Source organism: Belonocnema kinseyi, chromosome 10 (genome assembly GCF_010883055.1).
Source record: "Belonocnema kinseyi isolate 2016_QV_RU_SX_M_011 chromosome 10, B_treatae_v1, whole genome shotgun sequence".
NCBI classification, from domain to species: Eukaryota; Metazoa; Arthropoda; class Insecta; order Hymenoptera; family Cynipidae; genus Belonocnema; species Belonocnema kinseyi.
This window is the reverse complement of record NC_046666.1, coordinates 11,237,983-11,260,655: the sequence shown is the minus strand read 5'-3', so window position 1 is coordinate 11,260,655 and position 22,673 is coordinate 11,237,983. Positions and strand designations below refer to the sequence as shown.

Sequence of the window (22,673 nt, the reverse complement as noted above, 5' to 3'; positions counted from 1 at the left end):
AACTCGCAAAAGTCGAAAGCAATCTTCTTTTCTTATCACTCATATGACGCTTCTATTTTATACAAGAATGCAGGTATATGAATAACAAATAATGTTTACTTATTTATTTATTTATCAAACAATCAATTATTTAACATATGGTCTTATCATTTGAATTAAAAAATATTTTCTTTATTCAAAATTTAAATGTATCATCTATTTTTTAACATCAATCTTTTTTTATTTAAAAATTTATTACTGTTTTTCGATTTCTGCATTTTGTTAAAAACTAGACTTTTGTAGTGAGAAATAAATATTCTTCGTGACTAATTTAACTTTTTGTGTAAAAATTTCACTTAATATTGTAATATTAAAATAAAAATGCATTATTTTATTTAAAAATTTTATTTTTTGGCATTTGACAAATTTTCTTGGTTGCAAATTTTAATATTTCATTGAAAATTTGTTTTATTTGTCTCAAAATTCATTTCGCTAAACTGAAATTTAAGCTATTCTCTTTTTTGTTAAAAATTTATCTTCACCAGGTAAAAATTTACCTATATTGTTAAAAACCGTTGTTTTTCTAGAAAGTTAACCTTTTGGATTAAAAATTGCATGAAAAATTAAAATATTTGTTCAGAATTCATGTACCTTGTTTTGCAATATCATTTTTTGGAAGAAAATTATATTTTTGCATTAAAAGTAAATTTTTACCTGTTTCATTTTGAAACAAATGAAAATGAGCGTGATATTAATTTTCGTGACTAATAATGTTATCAAATTTGTTGTTTAATCTTTTTGGCAGAAAATTCATTTCTTTCGCTACAAATTTTAATATTTTGTGGAAAATTCATGTTATTTGCCTAGAAACTTGTTTTTCTAAACTGAAAATTCAACTATTATATTTTTGGTTTGAAATTCTATTTAAAATTTAAAAAATTGTCAAAATTAATGTATTTTGTAAAACTTGCACTTGTTTCGTATAAACTTAGTTTTTTTTTCATTCAACATTTTTTTTTTTAATAAAGATTTACCTATTCCGTTTAATGTGGCCAATTTTTTTCCATAAAAGTTTATTCTGTTTGGTTTAAAATTCATCGGTCTGGTTGAAAATTTAACGATTTCGTTAAAAACTTATTGTATTTTTGTAAAACATTTTCTCTGAATTATAATTAAACTATTCTAGTTTTTCTATAATTTATCTTTTTTAATTGAAAATCAATTTATTTTGTTGAAAATTTTTTTTCAGCAAAGTTAATCTTTTTGATTTGCAATTCTATAAAAATTAAAATAGTTGTTCGAAATTCATGTATTCTGTTAAAAAAAATTTTTTCACAAAAAAAATTTTTTTTTTTAAATTAAAAGATCATTTTTCTTTGTTTCAAAATCTATTTTTTAAGAAAATTAATGTTTGTGACTAAAAATGTTACTTTTTTTTCGTAATTTTTTTATCAATATTTAATTTTTTCGGTTTAAAATTAATTTTTTTGTTGAACATTGTAATATTTCGTTTAAAATTTATTTTAATTGCCCCCAAACCTTATCTCACTAAGCTAAAAATGAAACTATTCTATTTTTGGTCGAAAATTTATCTTTATTAGATGAAAATGCATCTATTTTTCAAAACATTATGTTATTTCTTAGAAAGTTAAACTTTTTGATTGAAAATTATTTTTTGTTCGTAAAAATGTTACTAATTTTTTGTCGAGTGTTTTTATGAAAATTTCATCTTTCTGGTAGAAAATTGATTTATTTCGCTAACAATTTTAATATTTTATTGAAAATTCATGTTATTTGCCTCAAAACTTGTTTTTCTAAACTGAAAATTAAACTATTCTATTTTTGGTTAAAAATTCCATTAAAAATATTAAAATTTCGTCGAAATTAATGTATTTTGTTATAAATTAGACTTTTTTCTTATAAACTTAGTTTATAAAAATAAAGATTTACTTATTCCATTTAATCTCGAATTTTTTTCAATAGTTTTTGGACAAAATTGATCTTTTTTAATTGAAAATTCATTTATTTTGTTGAAAATTTGTGTTTTTTTTCTTAGCAGGTTAACGTTTTCGATTTAACATTCCATAAATATTAAAAAATTAGTTCGAAATTCATGTATTTTGTGAACGAATATTCTTTTTTAGCAGAAAATTAGTTGTTTTTTTTTCTCAAAAGTTCATTTTTCTTTGTTTAAAAATATGTTTTTTTACAGGAAATTAATTTTTGTAACTAACAATGTTACTAATTTTTTTTCGACATTTTTTTATAAACATTTAATTTTTTCGTTTTACAATTCGCAGTGAATTTTGTGGATAATGTTTTTTTTTGGGGAGTGGGGGAATATTAAACTTTTTGGGTAAAAACTTCATGAAAAATTAAAATATTTGGTCGAAAACTATTTATTTTGTTGAAATAAAGACTTTTTTAGTAGAAATTTTTTTTTTTAAATTGACGATTTGTTTATTAACTAAAAATTCACCTATCCCCTTTAATATCAAAATTTTTTATTCTATAGAAATTTAATCTTTCTGGTTAAAAATTCATCTGTTTGTTTAAAATTTCAACTATTTCGTTAGAAAATTATTGTGTTTGTGTTACAAATTTTTTCTCTAACTGACAATGAAAATATTCTAGTTTTTGTTGAAATTTTCTCTTTCGTAGTTAAAAATTTATCCTTTTGTTAGAAATTTGTCTCTGTTGATAGAAAATTTATATTATTGTTTAAAAATTGATGTATTATGTTAAAAACTTGAATATTTCATTGAAGATGCATCATTCCATTTAAAAATTAATTTATTTGGTTAAGGGTTTAACAAATATTGTTGAAAATTTTTTAATTTAATTAAACTTTTTTACTAAAAATGTAACTTTTTTTCTTACTATAAAATTTAAAATCTGTCATGATTGAAAATCCGTATTCTTTGGCATAATTTAACCATTTCTTCATTTAGAATTACAATTTTTTCTTGAAATATTAATTATTACACTTTGGTTTCGAATTTATTTCTATTTATCTAAGATTCATCAGTTTATTTGGTGATTCAACTATTCGTTTGATAATTCCCTTTTTCTTGGTTAAAAAATTAGTGATTTTTATCGAAAATGCAATAATACAAATTTTAATGAATAAATCTGAATCAGCTGAAACTTAATTCTTATTATATATGAATTTGGCACCTATTTTTTAGTGAAAGATTATGAACCAATTAATTTATTCCGAAACTTATTTATTTACATAGATTCGAAAATGGATTTTGTTAACTTTTTAAAATAAAATTTTGTAAATAAAAATATTTTTCTGAAAAAGATCCTCTCTTTTCAATCCGCTGGGAATCGAACCCAGGACTTTTGATTGCCGGTCGGTTGCTCTTACCCCTAAGCTACTAGAGAGATTAGAATATTTTACAAAATATGCTTTAAACCTCTCAAAATGAAATTGAAAAGGAAAAATATTAGTCGATTCAAATTATTAATTTAGACGCATATACAAAATTTTTTTTATCATCATGGAATAATATGAATTGAAAAGGATTACTGAAAAATAGTTGTTTCGAAATTAATTAATTGAATGAAAGAAGGAAAAGAAGTCACTATTATCTACAACAATATCATTCATGAAAGGCCATCAATAACGAACATTGTCAGTAGGAGGATTAATTCTGAATTCCAATTAAGTTTTTTTCGTTGAGTTTTAAATATTTTAACTGATTATAAATTGATAAATACGATCTAGTTACTATCATTCCATTGCTGATGCTGATAAAATCTATAATTTCTGATTGAAACTTATCACGTTTGATTTTTTTGTATATAAAAAGGGAAAATCAGGTCGAATAGCAAAGTTAGAGAAGAAGCAATCAAAATGAGTTACTTCTCGTCTCTGGTGCTATTCTGCCTTTTGGCAAGTGCTCTCGGTAAGTCTCTGATTTATAATTTCGATAATAATACATTTTTTTAAATTTACATCAACTCTTATAATAATATTATCAAAAATTAAAAAGTCTTAACTTCCAATTAAAATTTTTTAAAAACCAGTTCAATTTGAATTTGAAAAAAGAAATTTTACTAAACTCCAAATTTTGTTGTGACCTTTTAAATTACCTAAATTCATTTTTCTAAACACCATTTACTAGTCGGTTTTTAATTCAACTAAAAGAAGATCTTGATTATTATTTTTTTAGTTTTAGGAAATTTTTTAATTAGATGAAATCTCCAAACAGTGAATAATAATTAATTAAAGGCAAAAACAAAATTAGAACAATTGATTTTTATTTATGAACACGTACAGTGCCTCAACTATTCTTTAAATTAAATTAATTATTGTACAGTAGTTTGTATTATCTACAATAATATAAGAAAAATTATTCACAATATTTTCAATCACTGATAAAAATTAATATCTTAACTTGAAACGATAAGATAACATATTATTGTTTAAATATTGTACTTATTTTTTTTTAATCTAATTATTTTTGAAAATCTTACTATTTTTTTAATAAAAACACAAATTTTCGATAAAAATATAATAACCGTTTAGAATAGTAATTTTTCTTTGAAATCTTATGTATTTTTGTTTCAAATCACCTTCCTTCCTTCACTATTTGCTTCTTAATTCAGTTTAAAAAAGTTTGATCTTAACTATTATTTTAATTAAATTAAAAATAAATAATCATATATTTATATGTATGTATTAATGATATTAATTAATAATTATGGACTGTTGGGAAATGTCCCCTACAATATAAAATTGATAATAATCAATTTTTTTGTAATTTATAGTGTCTATTATAAAAATAATTCGATTTTGGGGAAAATTAAAAAAAATATTATACTAGGGGTTTTCACCATAAATCGGTTTAGGATACAAAACGAGTTTTACGATTTTCATACAAATTTAGGTTATGTTAATATTTTTCACGTGAAATCGATGGTTTTAAACCAAAATTATGTTTTAAAGAAGATCTATTATTCTAAGCAATTGTTTAAGTTTTTATTCGAAAATTTGTACTTTTATTGAAAAAAATAATAATACTTAAAAAAATATTCAGATATGAAAAAATAATAAATGAATATTGTAAATATTTTTTCATATCTGAATATTTTTCAAGTATTATTAACTTTTTAAATTAAAATAACAATTTCCGAATGAAAACTTAAACAATTGCTAAAAATAATAGATATTTTTTTAAACAAAATGTTTCTTTAAAATAGTCGACTTCACGTGAAAAATATTAACATAACCTAAAATTGAACGAAAATTGTCAAACTTGAATTGTATCCTAAACCGATTTCTTGTGAAAACCCCAAATAATTTTTTTTTATTTTCTCTAAAATCTAATGATTTTTATTTAAAATATCGATTCTCGATATAAAAGCCTAACATTTATGTTGTAAAAAGTCTTAATTTATTCTAAAGCCAAATGATTCTCTCCAATGTGTACCAATATTAGAGGAAACATACAAATATAGCATAATAAAAATAATTTCAAATGGTAAATTTCTTTGAAATTTAATTATTTTCCTTTAAAATAACTAATTTATAGTGCAATACGTAAATATAACTTTAAACACTTTGAAAAAAAGAGCCTTACCTAAAATTGTAAAAAGATTTATTTTATTTTATAGAATAATAATTTTTTATTGAAAATACCAATTTTTGATGGAAAACATAACAATTACTTGTTTAGCAACGTTCAAAAGTATCAATTTGGTATAACCTACAATTGCACAAACAAATTTCATTTCGTTTGATAATATAATAATTTCTTTTTTACTAAAAATTATCATTTTCTGGGCAAAACGACAATAAACCCTTTACTTCAAATTTAATGATATTTGAATTAAAAAATTATTTCAGACTAAAATGAATATAAATTTCTGGTGAAAAACATAAACTTTCTTAAATTCCTTTAAATCTCCTAAAAATCCTTAAAATCTTTCAATTATTTCAAATTCATTAAAAAAATTTAAAATAACTTTTCAAAAACTCGCTTGAAATTTTTGAAGGCCACTAAAATTGCCTTATAATCTTACAAAATTACTTGTAAATCCTTTGACCTTTTTGAATTATTTCTGAATTATTTTTAAATCCTTTAAAAAGAAACGTTAAGATTCCACCAAGTCCCTAGTAATTCCTTGAAATCACTTGAATTCTTAGAAATCTCGTAATATATCTTGAAAATCCTTAAAGTCCCTGAAATTTTGTTGAACTCCCTTCACCTTCTTTGAAATAATTAAAAATATTGTAAAATTTCCAGTGGGCACAAAGTTTGGCGACATCTTTACGACATCATTACGACATCTTTACGACATCTTTACGACATCGTTACGACATCGTTATGACATCGTTACGACGCCTTTAGGACATCTTATATCTTTGTCGTGAAGACGTCTTTACGATATCGTAAATAAGACATATGATCTAAAAATGTCTTTACGATATCGCAAAGAACCCGAAACGACATGGACATAGGATGTCGTAAAGTTGTCGCAAAGATGTCGCAATGATGTCGAGAAGAGGTCGCCAAATTTTGTGCCCACTGGGTTGACTAACATTAGTTCAAATCTTTTAAATCCAAAATCCTATAAATTTTCGTGGGCTCCTTAAAATCTCTTAAAATCCTTAAATCAATCAATTTCTTTAGATACCTTGAAATCTCCTGAAATCCATTAGATCTGTTTTAATAACTAGCTTGGATTTCTTTGAAATCACTAAGACTTACGTAAAATCTTATAAAATCTCTTTAAAATCATGAAACTTTTTTGCATTATTGTTGGATTATTTTTAAATCCTTTAAAAATTAATTTTATGATATCGCCAAGTCCTTAGTGATTAATTCCTTAACACCACTTGATTCCTTCCAAAACCTTAAAGTCCTCCAAATTTTTTTAAACTCCCTTCAACTTCTTTGATATCATTTGAAATTTTCAAAATTGACTAAAATTAATTAAAATCTCTTAAAACTTTTAAATTTTTGTAGACTCCTTAAAATCTCTTGAAAATCCTTAAATCATTGAATTGTTTCAATCCCTTTAAATCCTTTAAATTTTCTTAAATTTCTTGAAATATTGAATAATTACATCCCTTAAAATCTCTTCAAATTCATTAAAATCTTCTTAAAAACTTTTTAGTAATTCGCTTGACATTCTTTGAAATCACCTAAAATGGTTTAAAAGTTGATCAAATCTCTAGCCAATCCTTAAACCTTTTGTCAATTTAAAAAGAAACCTTTAAAATTCCTTTGAAATCGTTCAATTTTTCTGCATTCTTTTAAAAGCCTTTCAAATCTTTTGAAATCCTTAAAAACCCAGTGGGCACAAAATTTGGTGACGTCTTTATGACATCGTTACGACAACTTTACGACAACTTTACGATATCGTAAAGACATCATCAGATCACACGACTTATTTACGATATCGCAAAGTCGTCTTAACAACAAAGATATAGAATGTCGTAAAGTTGTCGTCAAGATGTCGTAACGATGTCGTAAAGATGTTGCCGAACTTTGTGCCCACTGGGAATCTCTTGAGAAATCCTAAGATCACTCAAAGTCTTTTAAAATCATTTAAAGTCTCTTTGATATAACTTTAGTTGATATCAAACTACTTAAAATGACTTATTATCGAAAATTATTATGACATAAGTCGCCGCCAATTGAGGTTATAACCTTAATTACGGCAAATTATAATTTTTCGTGATGGAATGCCTAACCGCACATTTTCCAAATTTCCAACAATAATGAAATAAATGTTTCAAATCTAATCATATTTTAATAAAAAATTTTATTTCTGACTAAAACACTATCAAACTTCAAAATTCTTCAAGATTTTTAATTGTATTATTGAAACAACCCATTGGGCACAAAATTTGGCGATGTCTTTATGACATTGTTACGACATCTTTACGACATCTTTACGACATCCTATGTCGATGTCGTTAAGGTGTATTTACGATATCATAAATAAGTTGTATGATCTGAAGATTTCTTTACGATATCGCAAAGACGTCAAAACGACATAGACATAGGATGTCGTAAAGTTGTCGTAAAGATGTCGTTACGATGTCGTGCAGACGTCGCCAAATTTTTTGCCCATTAGGTATCGAAATTTATTAACAAATACAAATTATCAGTAAAAAGTACTTAAATAACCAAACCAATTTTTTCAACAACGTTTTTTCAAGTTAAAATCTAATAATTTTTTACTCATAATACTAATTTCTGTTGACAAATAATTATATAGCTTAAAAATGTTCAAAATTGTAAATTTTTTTAGAGCTGCAATTATAATTCCAATTTCTTTTATAAACGGCCAAGTAAAATAAATTTCTTTAAAAATTGTGAAAATTAAAAATGTAACGATTTTTTAATAAAATAATTATTTTCTGTGAAAAAATTGCAATATAACCTAAAACTGTTCAAAAATTGTAAATTGTATTTTAACTAAAATGCTTTTTGCTTAAAACTTCCAATAGCTGTTGAGAAACTCAATGATAACCTAAAATTATTGACAAATGTCAATCTTTCTAATCTAACGGATTTTGTTTGAAAATTCAAGTTTGTAGTAAAAAGATAACATAACAAAATTAAAAAAAAAAATTAAAATCTAATAATTTGTTATTTAAAATGCTAATTTTCGGTCCAAAAGATAAATTGAATCTAAAACTGTTCAAAATTGTCCACTTTGTTTGAACTGTAACAATAATTCCAATTATTGTTCTAAGCAGCTAACAAAAAAAATTGTTTAAAAATTGTGAAAACTCGAAAGCTCATAATATTTATTATCATACTAATTTCTTGAGAAAAAAAAGCTTGGATTCAATGTTAAGCTGTTAAAAAAGTGTAAATTTTTTTTAATATATTGATTTTTGTTTCAAAATACAAGTTTTTGGTGTAAACCTCGAACATAACCTAAAAATGTCCAAATGCGAAACTTCAATATCTAGAGAATTCTATTTAAAATGTAGGTTCCCGGTAAAAATTCTAAAATTAGGTAAAAACAATGTTCCAATAATATTTTTTCAATAAGACCTAATATTTTTTATTTAAAATACTTATTCATCGTAAAAATCTCTAACGCAATTTGAATTTTCCCGAAATTTTACGTCTTTTTGGAAACTTTATGATTTCACATTTAAATTCTTCTCTAAAAATGCTAATTGTAAATAAAAATCACTAAGATAAAATTTTTTTATTGTTTGTGAGTAATTTATTATGTAATCTTTAAAAAATTTATTTAAACGCGCTCTCGAAATGGTAATCACTTCCACCCAGTGGGCACAAAGTTTGGCGACGTCTTTACGACATCGTTACGACATCTTTACGACAACTTTACGACATCCTATGCCCATGCCGTTAAGGTGTCTTTACGATATCTTAAATAAGTCTTATGATCTGACGATGTCTTTACGGTATCGCAAAGACATCGAAACGACATGAACATAGGATATCGTAAAACCGTCGTAAAGATGTCGTAACGATGTCGTAAAGACGTCGCCAAATTTTTTGCCCATTAGCAATTTTTAATTTAAAATTTAGTCTTTATTTATTGATTAACAACTATTTAAATTTACTTTAGGAAATCCCTTACTGCGAGAAAATGAAGGATTTTTTCAAACACTCGCCTTAAATAATAAAATAAGTGGACGCATTATCGGAGGCAGTGTAGCACCAGAAGACGCTTTTCCTTATCAAGTCTCTCTTCAAATGTACGGCAGTCATTTTTGCGGTGGTTCAATCATAAATTCTCAATGGATTTTGACTGCAGGACACTGTCTCAGTAGGTAAGTATTTTCGAATTCAAACGAATTCAAAAACACTTTTGGTTAAAAAAAAATTGAGCAAATCTGCCGAAATTGAGAGATGTGTTTTTTCTTGCCTTATTTAAAAATTATTAATTGTATTTAAAAATGGTTTCAATAGAATTTGTAGATTTCTATTAATTATATATATTTTTTTTATAAAAACAACCCTTTTCGAGCAAAACAAATAAGGTAAGAAAAGTTAAGAGTGTTTTTCATATTTTTCAAAATCACTGAAAATTTTAAATTTCAGCCACTATTGAATTCAATGTAAAATGTAAGTTTCTAGTTTTGAGTATCCTTTATTTGATAGCTTTTGTTTTGTATAAAAAATTGCCCTAAAGATTAATTAAATTTTTCTTGTAATTCCTGGTTGAAATTCCAATTCGGTAATATTAAAAGCTGTCGTGAATTTTATTATTCGGGAATTTTCACTTTCGGGAATTTTATAATTGTGAAATTCCATTATTCGAGAATTTTATTATTCGGAATTTTTCAAATGGGAACTTTTATTTTTTGGGATCTTTCAGTCGTCCCGGGATATTCCCAAATTATGAAGGTCCCGATTCTAAGAAATCAGGATATATTTTTTATTATAACAATTTTTAAATTGTTAATATTCTAGTTGAAAAACAATATAAAGATATTCTGGAAATTTATGAAATTTTTGGGGTCATTTATGATAATATTAAAGATAATTTATGGCAACATACCATAATTCCCAAAAATTAAATTTTTAATTTACATAAATTTCTGGAAATGGAAATTTTCGGTCATTTATGGTAATTTTAGAGGAAAATATGTTGAAGTATTATAAATTACTCAAAAATAAATTTTAAACATTTAAAAAAATTCCGCGAATTCACGAAATTTTTTTGTAATTTATAGTATTTTTATAGGTAAGTATGGCAACTTAACATAAATTGCCCAAAATTAAATTTCAAAATATCTATAAATTACCGAAAATTGATGGCACTTTTTGATCATTTATGGTAATTTTATTAGCAAATATGGTAACTAACCATAAAATACCCAAAAATAAATTTTAAACATTGTTTGAGCTGAGAAATTTCCGGAAGTTTTTGGTAATTTAAGGTAATTGAGTCAATTATATGTAGTAAATTTCCATAAATTTCCGAAAAATTCATTTATCTGCAACCAAAATTTCCAAACAAAAAAATGAATTTTTGTTTGAAAACACAGCCCACAAAAATTGACCGATTTGGAACAAAAATTGAAAAACTAACCTTTTTAAGATTTATAAGAGAGTTGGCGAGCCTGATTTTTAAAATAGTCTTTCAATTTTTTCATAAATAAAAAAATATGATAAAAAAAATGGCCATTATTTTTTGTTTGACGTTCTGATATTAGAGAATAACCAAACAAAAAACGTTATAAACAAATTGTTTGTTGAAAGAATGTCTCACAATTTTCAAAAATTTAACGTTTTATAAGTTATATTGCAAAAAATTTGAATAAAAGGAATGCAATGAGGACATTTCTTTTCGAGATTAATATTGTTAATACTATAAACAAATTTAATAAACAAATGCATTACTGGGCTTTTTGTTGGGAGAAAAAATCAGGTTTTTTTCAATGCTAGTCCATTCACTTGGGAACTTTATGATAATTTCAGCAAAGCTTATAACCAGTTGATAAAGTTTATTATTTTTTAAACAAATTTAATAAACAAATGAATTTATGAGGCATTTGTGAAAAGAAAAATTCGCTTTTTTCGATTACAACTTTTTAAATGAGGAACTTCATGATAGTTGAAAATAAAAATGTAGAAATAGTTCATAAATTTTATAATTTTTTGAACAATTATAATAAACAAATGCAAAGATACGACATAAGTCGAAAGAGAAATTTTTTTATGACAACTTTTTAAATTAGGATTCGATATCAGACTTTTTAATTTGGAACTTCATAATAATTTTAGCATAATTCATAATTACTTCATAAATTTTAAGATTTTTTAAAACGAATTTAACAAACAAATGCATTATTCGAGCATCTGTGGATGGAAAAATTCTTTTTTTTTATGTGCGTCTTTTTAATTGGGAACTTTTTGATAATTTTCTTTACACTGATAATTAGTTAAAAAATCCTATAATTTTTAAAACAAATTTAAGAACCAAATGCATTATTTGTGCAATTTTTGACGGATTTTTTTTGAAATCTTAATCTTTTCATTTTAAGTGTTGCATTATTTTCATTCTTCTAATAAGGTTGCAGCTTCAGGATAATGCATTTGTTTATTAAATTTTCATTGAAAAAAGTATAAAATTCATCAACTAGTTATGAATTTTGCTGACATTATCATGAACTTCCCAATTAAAAAGTCTGACAACGAAAAAGAAACGAATTTTTTCGTCTACAGATACCAGAATAATGCATTTTTTGTTAAATTTCTTTAAAAAATTATAAAATTTATTAACTAATCATAAATGCTGCTAAGTTTATTATGAAAATTCTAGTTAAAAAGTGTGACATCAAAAGAAAAAAAATTCCGTCGACAGATACCCTAATAATGCATTGCTTTACTAAAATCGTTAAAAACGTCAAAAAATTGATCAATAAATTATCAATTTTTTCTGAAATTTTCATAAAGTTCCTAAATAAAAAATTTTTCACCTTATTTATCCTTTTTTTAATTGAATTTGTTTTAAAAAATTATAAGAATAATCATCAATTTATAAAGTTTTTAAAAATTAGCATGAAGTTCCTAATTGAAAAAATGATATGAATAAATGAAGTTTTTTGTAAAAAAATTCCTGATTATTGCATTTACAAAAAAATATTAATTTTTTCGAATATTTGTTTATTTATAGCAATTGTAAGCTCATTCAAAAATCAGACTACAAAACTCTTTTAGAAACCTCACAACCTATTTTTAAAAATTTTTTTGGTCTAAATCAATCAATATTTGTGAGCTGTACATTATTTCAAATCATAAAAGTAATTTTTTCCCTCTGTGCACGGGGCACCCAAGGTTTTATAAAGTAATTGAAAAATATTCCATTTATTAGATATTAAAAGTGCTAGTTAATTTTTATTCTTTTTCTTTGATTAATGGAAAAGAAATTATTTTAAAAGAATTTGGGAAACTGCTTAAATATGCATAACAATATTTTTTCAGAATCAGTATTAACAATAGTATTAGTATAAACATTAAAAATTTTGTTTTAGGGCCTATCCTTTAGTAATTACTGTTGTTGTTGGAACAAACAATTTAAGTAAAGGAGGATCTAAGTATCGAGGTGAAAAGATAATTGTTCACCCCAAATTTAGTATGAACTATCTGACTGGTGACATAGCTCTGCTTAAAGTGAAAGGAGAAATAACTTTCTCTTCCAAAGTCAGCCCAATTGGTCTTCCATCAGAGGATGTAAGCAAAGCAGATCTACCTGTTGTTGTTTCCGGATGGGGAAAAGTATCAGTTAGTATTAAAAACGCACCTTAAAATTAGAGAAGGTTTTATTTTTTATTAATTTTTTAATAACAAAATTTTATATAAAATTAAAATCTCTAAACAAAACTAATCATTGTAATTTACAATTTTAGAACAACGGTCAAGGTCTCCCGACTGAATTACAGTATCTAAATAGCAAAATCTACAACCATGATAGCTGTCTTAGCTTCAGTTCGCTGATATCAGAAAAAAATATTTGCACGTTCACAAAATATGGAGAGGGACTTTGTAATGTAAGTAATTAATTTTACAAAAACTTATTTTGCCCGACCGCATTCTTTTATCATTATCCTTACTCGGGACTATCTTACATCACTCACTATGTTGTAAACCAAATTAATCCGACTTGAAATAGGAAAGAGACAAGATCTAATCTCTTTAGACATTTTTAAAACTTGCTAAATCACCAAAATGCCTCTGCTGATCTATCTTGTCCATTCTCTCTATAGTCTCTAAACACATCCCTATTACTCATCTGTTTCCCTGTTATTCCTTTGCAAAATAACTTTCTCTAACGCCTGGCGGTCCAGCACCCATTTTTACCACAATAAAACTTTGCCCATGTTCTAATTTACACTTCTGCACTCGACATCCTTACCAACTCTGCTCCTTTGTACTTTCTTTGATACCTCCATGCTGTCCTTCTGTAATTCTTGTTAGTTTTCCGGTCACTACAATTTTTCCTTCCGTATAGCTTCACTGTCACACCGTCTTCAATAACTTTGCCTTTCTAAATTTTAGTTCGACTTCTTTTCGAGTCATTTTGACCTTCCTCTCCCTTCTTAGTCATTGCTGGATATCTTTCGTTTTGGTTAGAATTCGTTTAATCCTCGTCTTCAGCTGAAACAACATACCTCTGTTCAGTTACCAATATCTTTAGATTTTCGGCACTATATTCGCATTGACAACCAAGCTTTATAAGACACTTGTCACCTCCTTATGCTCCTTTCTTACTCTCATCACTTTCAGATTCGTTCTTCATTAGAGTGTATTTCTTCTACTCTTCCACCGACAACTTCTTCGGCTACTTCTTTCAGCTTCTGACCTCTTCTCCAATCTGACAGCCTACCCTTTTCTCATATCCTTCCCTGTCTACTCTACATTACATCAATTTTTGAATCAAGTTTCTCAATCTTTCTTTTCAACTTATTTTTTTCATCAACCATTACGCTATACTCACGTAATAGAACTCCTTCTGCCTCCTTTATTTTCTTTCGTAATCTTAGCCCAGCTGATCGTTGTACTCATTAGCCTTCGGGACCAGGCCTTTCAATGCTCCATGAACTATAAAAATTCTGGTAGATTTGGGTACGAAGTACCAGGACACGTCCGCGAATGGCGCCACATTTTACATCGTGAAAGCTAAGTCTGCCATCAATGATTGACGCCTACATTCGTGAAGAGTTTGTGTGGGTGTCATCCTTAACGACAGACATTCTGCTGTGATCCAATTTTTTAACAAGAAAATGCATGGATGCTTGCAGGGTTTGTTATAAACAATTGCTGCTCTCACTCCGCTTCCCTCTCCCTCGTTACACTATTCAAAACAGCTGAGCTGAGCAACAGCTTCGACTTGATCACCGGTTGAGTCAAATACCTTTCCATGCCTTCAATTTTTCTACAAGGCGGCGGTGGCACTGCTTCCATTTGGTACAGCACTGCTCTAACCTCACTTTTCACCCGTGTCGTTTTTTCAGAAAATTTTCAGGTCTCTGCTTCGCCCCTTTTCTCAAATTTACTTCCTAAACACTTGCTCTGGCACCATATACACGTCTACCTCATATTCAATCTGAAAAGGAATTTCGTTTATTTCATAATATTAAAAACATAATCAATTTTAAAATCTATAATAACGCATTTTTAAAGATTACGCTTCAAGGCTGTTGGAATGGGGCGCACAAAAATGGCGAAATCCATGAAAGACTTAAAATTTACTAGCGGTCAATGATAATTCGGTTTTGAGGCTCTAAAAATGCACTCTGGACATTTTTCCTTCGCCGAAAGGGGTTCCACGATTGTGTGATATGCGCTGGCTATCTTCTTTTTTGAAACAAATTGAGTGAAAGCTAAAAAATGAGAGGAAAGTGGTAAACCAAACTACATAAATGGAAACAAATCAGACTGACAACTTTTTTGGCGCTGATCGCGCAGCGTTACTTTATCGTACTACCACGCATGTGAACTGTCGGTAAAACTGCACTCCTCTTGGCGGGAATTTCAAATTAGAATGAGAATGCGATTTTGTGTTTTCAATTTTGTAATGGTTTCTTTACAGGTCTTACTTGGTCTCCGAAGAGGAAAACTGTGGACAGTGATAAACGAATGCTACCGTGAACTCGCTAATAATAATTTATAATAATTTTTCAATTTAGAAAATATATTATTTATTGATTTATTTACATTTCTTGTTGTGTTGCAACGTGCAAAACACATATGGAAATGACGCATTACGTAGAATCTTATAAAAAATAAGTATTGTACAACCTATTTTCGCTTTATAGAACAATAATATTAATCGTATAAATTTCATATTAAAAATTATAATACCTACAGATTTTTCCAGAGATTTAAAAACCGTTTTATACCAAGACCAAGTTAAATTAATCAAATTCATTTAATTCATTAAATTGATTTAATGAATTTAATTAATTAATTATTCTACACAACAAGAATCGAATTTAGTAAGAATTTTTTTCAGGAAAAATTTGCAAACTATTTTCTACATCCTGATGCGTAAAGATTAATTATTATTAGATATCTAAATAGAGCCCTCGGAGCGATTCAAGGTGAAAAATTAATTAAATTATTATTACGTTGCAACACAACAAGATGTGTAAAGAAATCAATAAATAATTTTTTTTGATTAAAAAATTATTATCAATTATTATCAGGGATTTTACATCGGCATTCTTGATCACTTTCCACAGTTTTCTTATTCCGAAGGCAAGCGAGACATGTCAACAAACAATTAAAAAATTAAGAACACAAATCTGCTGTCCAACGGAAGAACATGGTAAGTAACTTTTTCCATAGAGGTTATTTTCTTTGCGCATGTATCGGAAAATAGTCTCTATGGTAAATGTCACTTACTAGGTTTTTCTGTTGGACAGCGGAAATCGCATTTTCATTTTAATTTAAAATTCCCGCCAAAAGGAGTGCAGCTTTACCGACAGTGCACATGTTGTTAATACGATTAAGTAACGCTGAGCGATCAGCGCCAAACAGCTGTCCGTCGCTTTGTTCTCCGTTAATGTAGTTTGGCTAACCACTTTACACTCCTTTTAGCCGTTTCTCGACTTGTTTCAAAAAAGCAGTTAGCAAGCGTATATCCCACAACCGTGGAACCCTTTTGAGTGACGAGTAAATGCTCAGAGTGCATTTTTATAACCTCAAAACCGAATTATCATTGACTGCTGGTTACTTTTGAGTGGCTGATAGATTTCGCCAGTTCCATGCGCCTCGTTCTAACAACCTTAAATATTTTTTAAAAAGCTTTTAATTGTTTCTTTAAACAAAATATGACAGAGTATCGGTTTTTGGCTTTGTTCGCGCAAAGATGTTTAAAAGAGTTTTTCTTGAACTTTAATACATTAAAAAATGAATAGATTATTGCGTGACCTTTAAAAAAAAGTTGGTCTTTTCCTGATATACAGAAGTTTTTCTAGGTCATTACAATTTTAAAAATCAAACTTTCAAATTGGAAAAATTATATAATGTCAGTATTAAATAATTATAACAATAGATTTAATGCATCAGAACTCTAATATATTTGGTATCACGTACAATTATTACATTTTTAATGAGTTCTATTTAAAATTCTTTTGAGTTTGAAAAGTTTTTTTCGTTTGTTTTTAATTGATTTTCTGGATTGAGATAGGTATTTTGTTTTACATTTATATTGATTTAGTAAAATAAATTTTTTATTTGAGAAGGTGTTTCCGTTTATTGCACATATTTTTATTAATATTTTTGTTGATTTCAAGCAGGGCTGATTGTATTTTTTCCAAATTTTTTTGAAGAAGAGAGAAGAGAATTTCTGCTCTAAACCTTCTTCTAAAGTGAGAGAGAAAATTTTTTTAAACATCTTTATTCAATTGAAAAGAAGAAATTTTATGTATGTGATTTTTTTGTGAAATCAAACGGGAAATTTTTTAATTTCTAACATTTTCATGAATATTTTTGTTACGTTGGACGAAAGAAGATTTTAGTATTTAATTTTTTAAATTAAATAATGAAATTTTTGTCTAAAATTCCTTTATTTAATTCTATTTCGATGAAAATTTCATTTTTTTTGTATTATATTAATCTTCTTTGTCAAAAACTAATCTTTTTATTAAAAAATTAACTACTTGGTTAAAATTTGAATTTCTTTCTAGAAATTCAGTTATTTTAGGCTTCATCATTTTAGATCAAAATTATTCTCTTTGAAAGAAAATTTCACTATTTGATTGAAGTTTTAGCTTTCTGGATAGAAAATAATCTTTTTGATTAAAATTTATATTTTATGAAAAAAATTAGTTTATTAAAAATTCAACCATTACGTTACAAATATTCCTTTTAATTTAAAAATATTGTGAAAAATTAATATTTCAGGTTATAGAAAATATAACTCTTTGAATTGGTAACAATCTTTTAAAATCTTTTCCAGATGGAAATTTGTCTATATTGATTTAAAATTTAAGACTTTTGATAAAAATTTGTTTTTTGGTTCGAAAATGCATCCCATTCGATAGAAATATTATTTGTTTTAGATTCAGAATTCAACTATTTTCAACTATTGAAATTCAACTTTTGAAAATTCGTATTTTTTAAATTAATTTTCATAGTTTTTTACTTAAAATTAATATCTTTTTTGATTAAAATATCAACTATTATATTTTTCAATCACAATTTATATTTTGTAGTTAAAAGTTAAATTCATTTGTTAGAAATAATTTGTTTTGTTGGTTGAGCATCCAAGTATTTAATGGAAAATTATTTTTTGTGTGGAATATTAATTTTTTCAACGTAAAATGTAACCACTTCAATTTAACTGCTTTTTTGAACAATTATTTTTGTTGCATGAATATTTATCTATTCTATTTTCAATTAATTTAACAATTTGTTAGAAAGTCTCTCTTCTTCAGGTAAAAATTTGTCTTTCATTAAAAATTCATTCGTTTGTGTTTTCTTTGTTAAAGCTAATTTTTCTTTAACTAAAAATTTAACTTTTCTAGTCGATGATTCTTTATTTTAGTTGCGAATTAATTTATTTGGTTAAAAATGTCACTATTTATTGAAAAATTGTTTATAATTGTGAAAAATTAACTCATCGACGCAAACCTAAGCTATTCTATTGAAAGATTTATCAATTTGGTTATAAATTAATTCCTTTCGCTGAAGATTTTACCATTTCTTTATAAGAAAATTTTTTTATTGTTAAAAATGAACTCATTTACTAAAAATTCGACTATTTCGGTTCACGTTTTTCCCTTTCAGTTTGAAACTTATATGTTTGTTAAAAATAATTTTTCTTAAAGAATGATTTATCATTTTGGATGAAAATTTATCTCTTTCCTAAAAATTTTTAGCATTTGTTAACAATTCGTTTTTTTGTTGAAAATTAATTTCTTCAACTCAAAATTCAACTCTTCTATTTTAAGGTTCATCATTTATGTTTAAAATTATCCTCTTTTGTTAAAGATTTAACTTTTTGTTTGTTTTTGTTTTTTTTAAATTAATTTTTTAATGGAACTCATTATGATCAATAATTAATAAAAAAAAACATTTTTTTAGGGTGATTCTGGCAGTCCAGTTGTTCTTGGTGACATTCAAGTCGGAATCGTTTCATGGGGAAATCCATGTGCAGTTGGATCTCCAGATATTCACACAAAAGTTTTTAGTTACGTAAGCTGGATCAATGAAAACGCGATAGTTGACGAATGATTAAAAAAAAAAATGTTGACTCTTTTATTGTTCCCAGTGACAAAAATACGTTCCTTTTTACATAACTTATTGGCAGATAAAACTGCATATTTATATAATGTAGAGTATAATAAATAATGAAAGTAAAATATCTGTTTTAAATTATTTATTATTATTTGAAAAATTCCTCCTGCATTGTTACTTGTTCCTTGTAAAATAAAAGATCAATAAATTTATTTTTGTATATTTATCTGGCAATTCTAAATTACTAATTTTGAATTCAGAGTTATATTAGTTATTTAATTATTAATAAAATTGAGATAATTAATAATTGCAAATAACATCAATAGTTTCAATTCAAAATGTTATTTTTTATAATTTTGTTAGTCAGACTTTCAACTAAAGATTCTGAATTTTTATTAATCTTCAATGATCACTATTTTATATTTCAAGATTAAAGTCGGACATTGATCTTGCATGAAGGTTCGATCAATGAAAGATTATTAATAATATCAGTGGATTAGATGATGATCAGAAAAATTTATTTATCTTATCAATCTTAAGACAGATCAGGAATAAAAAATTATGAAATTTGCCGTCGAATTGAAAATATAGAAGTTGAAAAAAATTGTTTAAAATAATTATATTTTTTTATGCAATAAAATTAATTTTATAACTTTTTAGATAGCTTTTTGACCATAAACAATTTAATTAACGTTCTAATTTCAAACTCTCAAATGTTAATCACTTCAAATTAAAAATTATTTAATTTTGAGATCTTCTGATTCGAATTTTTTTATTTGAAAAAATTTGAATTGAAACGAGATTATTTGGAAGGGATGCAAATTCAATTCATTTTTAATAAATATTATTTTCATTTAAAAATCAAAAAAAAAATTATTATTTGTCCCTCATATTTCCAAATATTTTTGAATGTTTTTCATTTGAAACTACTTTATACAAACTTTTTTATAATTAAATAACTTTCTTATATATATATTAAGACCAACTGATTCACTGAAAAATATATTTTTTATTTACAAGTACATATAAATTTAAAACAGATTTTCATATAATTTTTCTACTTTTTCTCGACTTTTTGAATTTTTTTGATAATTCCATCAATTAAGAAATTCATCGGATTTTTGCAGACATTTTTGTGGAATAAATGAATTTCGTTTGAGAATTATTTCAAAGAAATTCATTTTTTACCTTAAAATCTTTATAGAAAAGTTTTAATATTTATTTTAAAGATAATAAATTTTTTAGCATATTAAAAAAAAATATCGTAAAATATAAAGATTTTCTTTACTGATATTTCATTTTATGTAATTTGTTACATAAAAATGTTTGGTAATAAATTATCATGCTCAGAATCTCTAATCAATTTGAATGATCATTTATCATTTTTACCTGATAAAAACGTGAAATTCTAGAATTTCAGAGTCTTTGACATTGAAAACTAAAATTGTTTTTTAATTTCAAACTTTCAAATTTTAATCGCCTTGAATTGAAAATTATTTGATATCAAATGATTGAACTCTCAAATTATTCAATTTTGAACCCTTTTTATTAAAAATAACAAAAGTTTCACTATTTCGAATTTTTAGTAATCCATTTTTTAATTTACAAATATGAAAATTTTCCGTTTTTTTTCAAATATTACCAGTCATGGATTTATAATTTAAAATTATTTTATTTCGAGATTCCTCGATTAAAAATTAAATTTTCAAAAAACCTTCATAGTGAAGTTATTATTTTATTATTTGTCATTATTTTTTAATTTCAGTCAGTTTCTAGCTAGAAAAGTTAAATGGTAATAAAAATTTGTTTTAAAATCATTTGAAATAAGAATTTAAAAATCTCTTAATTTTTTTTTAATTTTCCAAGAATCTAATCAAAATTTTGTTATTGTCTTGGAACTCGAATTTCTCTTAATATTTTCAAAAATCCTACACAGTTGAAAAGGGGTCTCAAAATTCTCTAGATTCTTTTTTAAAAGTGGTGTAAATCTTTTAAAACATTCTTTAAAAATGGATTGCAAAAATATCCCTTACTTTTTCTAGGAAATAAAAAAAATTGCATTCTTTGGAAACCTTGAAAAATGCTTTTAGGCTTCTAAATTTTTTGTTCGAAATCTTAAAAAATCGATATTTTGTTTCAAATTTTTGAAAATCTGATAATTTTGGAATTGTTTTAGAATCTTTTAAAAACTTCTTAATACACCTTAAACTTCTTTGATTTTTTTCAACCTTGATAATTACTCAAATGATATTTATTAATTAAGATATGTTTTATAAACGTTTTAAATATTTTGAATCTAAAAAAATTTATTTTAAATTTTCTTAGCCAAATTAAGAAATTTTTTTTATTGAACCGATGCGGAACTGAAATGATCTGGTTTTTTTATCAATTTATATTCATTTTAATAAAATCCATCGGTTTTTTGTTTTTAATACAACAGTGATGACTTTTGACTAAATCGAATGCGATGCGCGAGATACATGATAAGAACGCATTCATTAAATCCGAATGAGCTTTAACGAAAGAGAATTCACAATCAATTATTTTCTTAATAATTAACATCTCTGATTTAAAATCACGCTTGATACATGTGAATGTATAGGTAAAATTTGCAAGTAAAAAATTTCAAATCCTGTGCTCTTTTCGTAATATCTGGTGGACTTTAAAAATAAAGTAAAAAAAAATATATAATTGAAAATTTATAGAAATTTTTGAACTGTAGAAATGTGTTCTTTATTGTTCATTTTTTGATTTTCCACACGAAAATACAAGAAAAAAATATTTGTTGTATCTTTCTATTATTTTGTTAAATTTTCTACAATTTTTTACAATTTTTTACAAAACAGTACAGGCTTTAACAAAAAATTACAGTTACAGTAACGTTGCACAATTTTGTACAAAAATTCTCTACCAGGGTAAGTACAGTCCGAAATATTCTAATAATATTAGTTTTATATATTATTTTTAAAATTGCACGAGAAAAAACAATAATCGTGGCCATAGATCGCGTTTTTGTTTTCTACTTAAAATAAAATTGAGATTAGATCCAAATCTTGTAAAATCATACCAAATGCTTCTGAAGAAGTGCTTAATGGAAAAAATCAATTAACGATGAAAAGATATTAATGACATCGATGGATCATATCGCCTTTGATTCAGTTTTCCACGTAGAAATCGGATATATAAAACGAGGAAATTTCGATAAACTCAAAGTAGGGCAAAGAGAGTACAACATGACTTTTATTTCGTCTTTCCTACTCGTTTGCCTTTTGACAACTGCACTTGGTACGTTTATAATTCTTAATTTTTAATATATAAGTTCTAGATTTTAATTTTTAATTTTTATTTATTAAAGTTTCTAGTTTAAATGTAAAATTTTTAATTTTTTAATTATAATTTTTAATTTTTAATTTTTAATTTTTAATTTTTAATTTTTAATTTTTAATTTTTAATTTTTAATTTTTAATTTTTAATTTTTAATTTTTAATTTTT

General features: G+C 25.3%; 2 protein-coding genes across 2 annotated transcripts in view; both read left to right on the top strand.

The window, feature by feature from the left end:
• LOC117181022 (chymotrypsin-2-like) overlaps positions 1–19,188 on the top strand; it is a 37,670-nt gene extending 18,482 nt beyond the window's left edge. Inside the window, exons 2-6 of the mRNA XM_033373591.1 lie at positions 3,798–3,893; positions 9,556–9,760; positions 12,971–13,220; positions 13,346–13,486; positions 19,029–19,188. Of these exons, the coding sequence (XP_033229482.1) occupies positions 3,798–3,893; positions 9,556–9,760; positions 12,971–13,220; positions 13,346–13,486; positions 19,029–19,178 (842 nt within the window). The 3' untranslated portion in view covers positions 19,179–19,188. The remainder of the gene's footprint in view (positions 1–3,797; positions 3,894–9,555; positions 9,761–12,970; positions 13,221–13,345; positions 13,487–19,028) is intronic.
• A 3,118-nt stretch (positions 19,189–22,306) lies between these two features.
• The window catches only part of LOC117181021 (chymotrypsin-2-like), a 13,638-nt gene continuing 13,271 nt past the window's right edge, over positions 22,307–22,673 (top strand). Inside the window, exon 1 of the mRNA XM_033373590.1 lies at positions 22,307–22,466. Within this exon, the coding sequence (XP_033229481.1) occupies positions 22,307–22,466 (160 nt within the window). The remainder of the gene's footprint in view (positions 22,467–22,673) is intronic.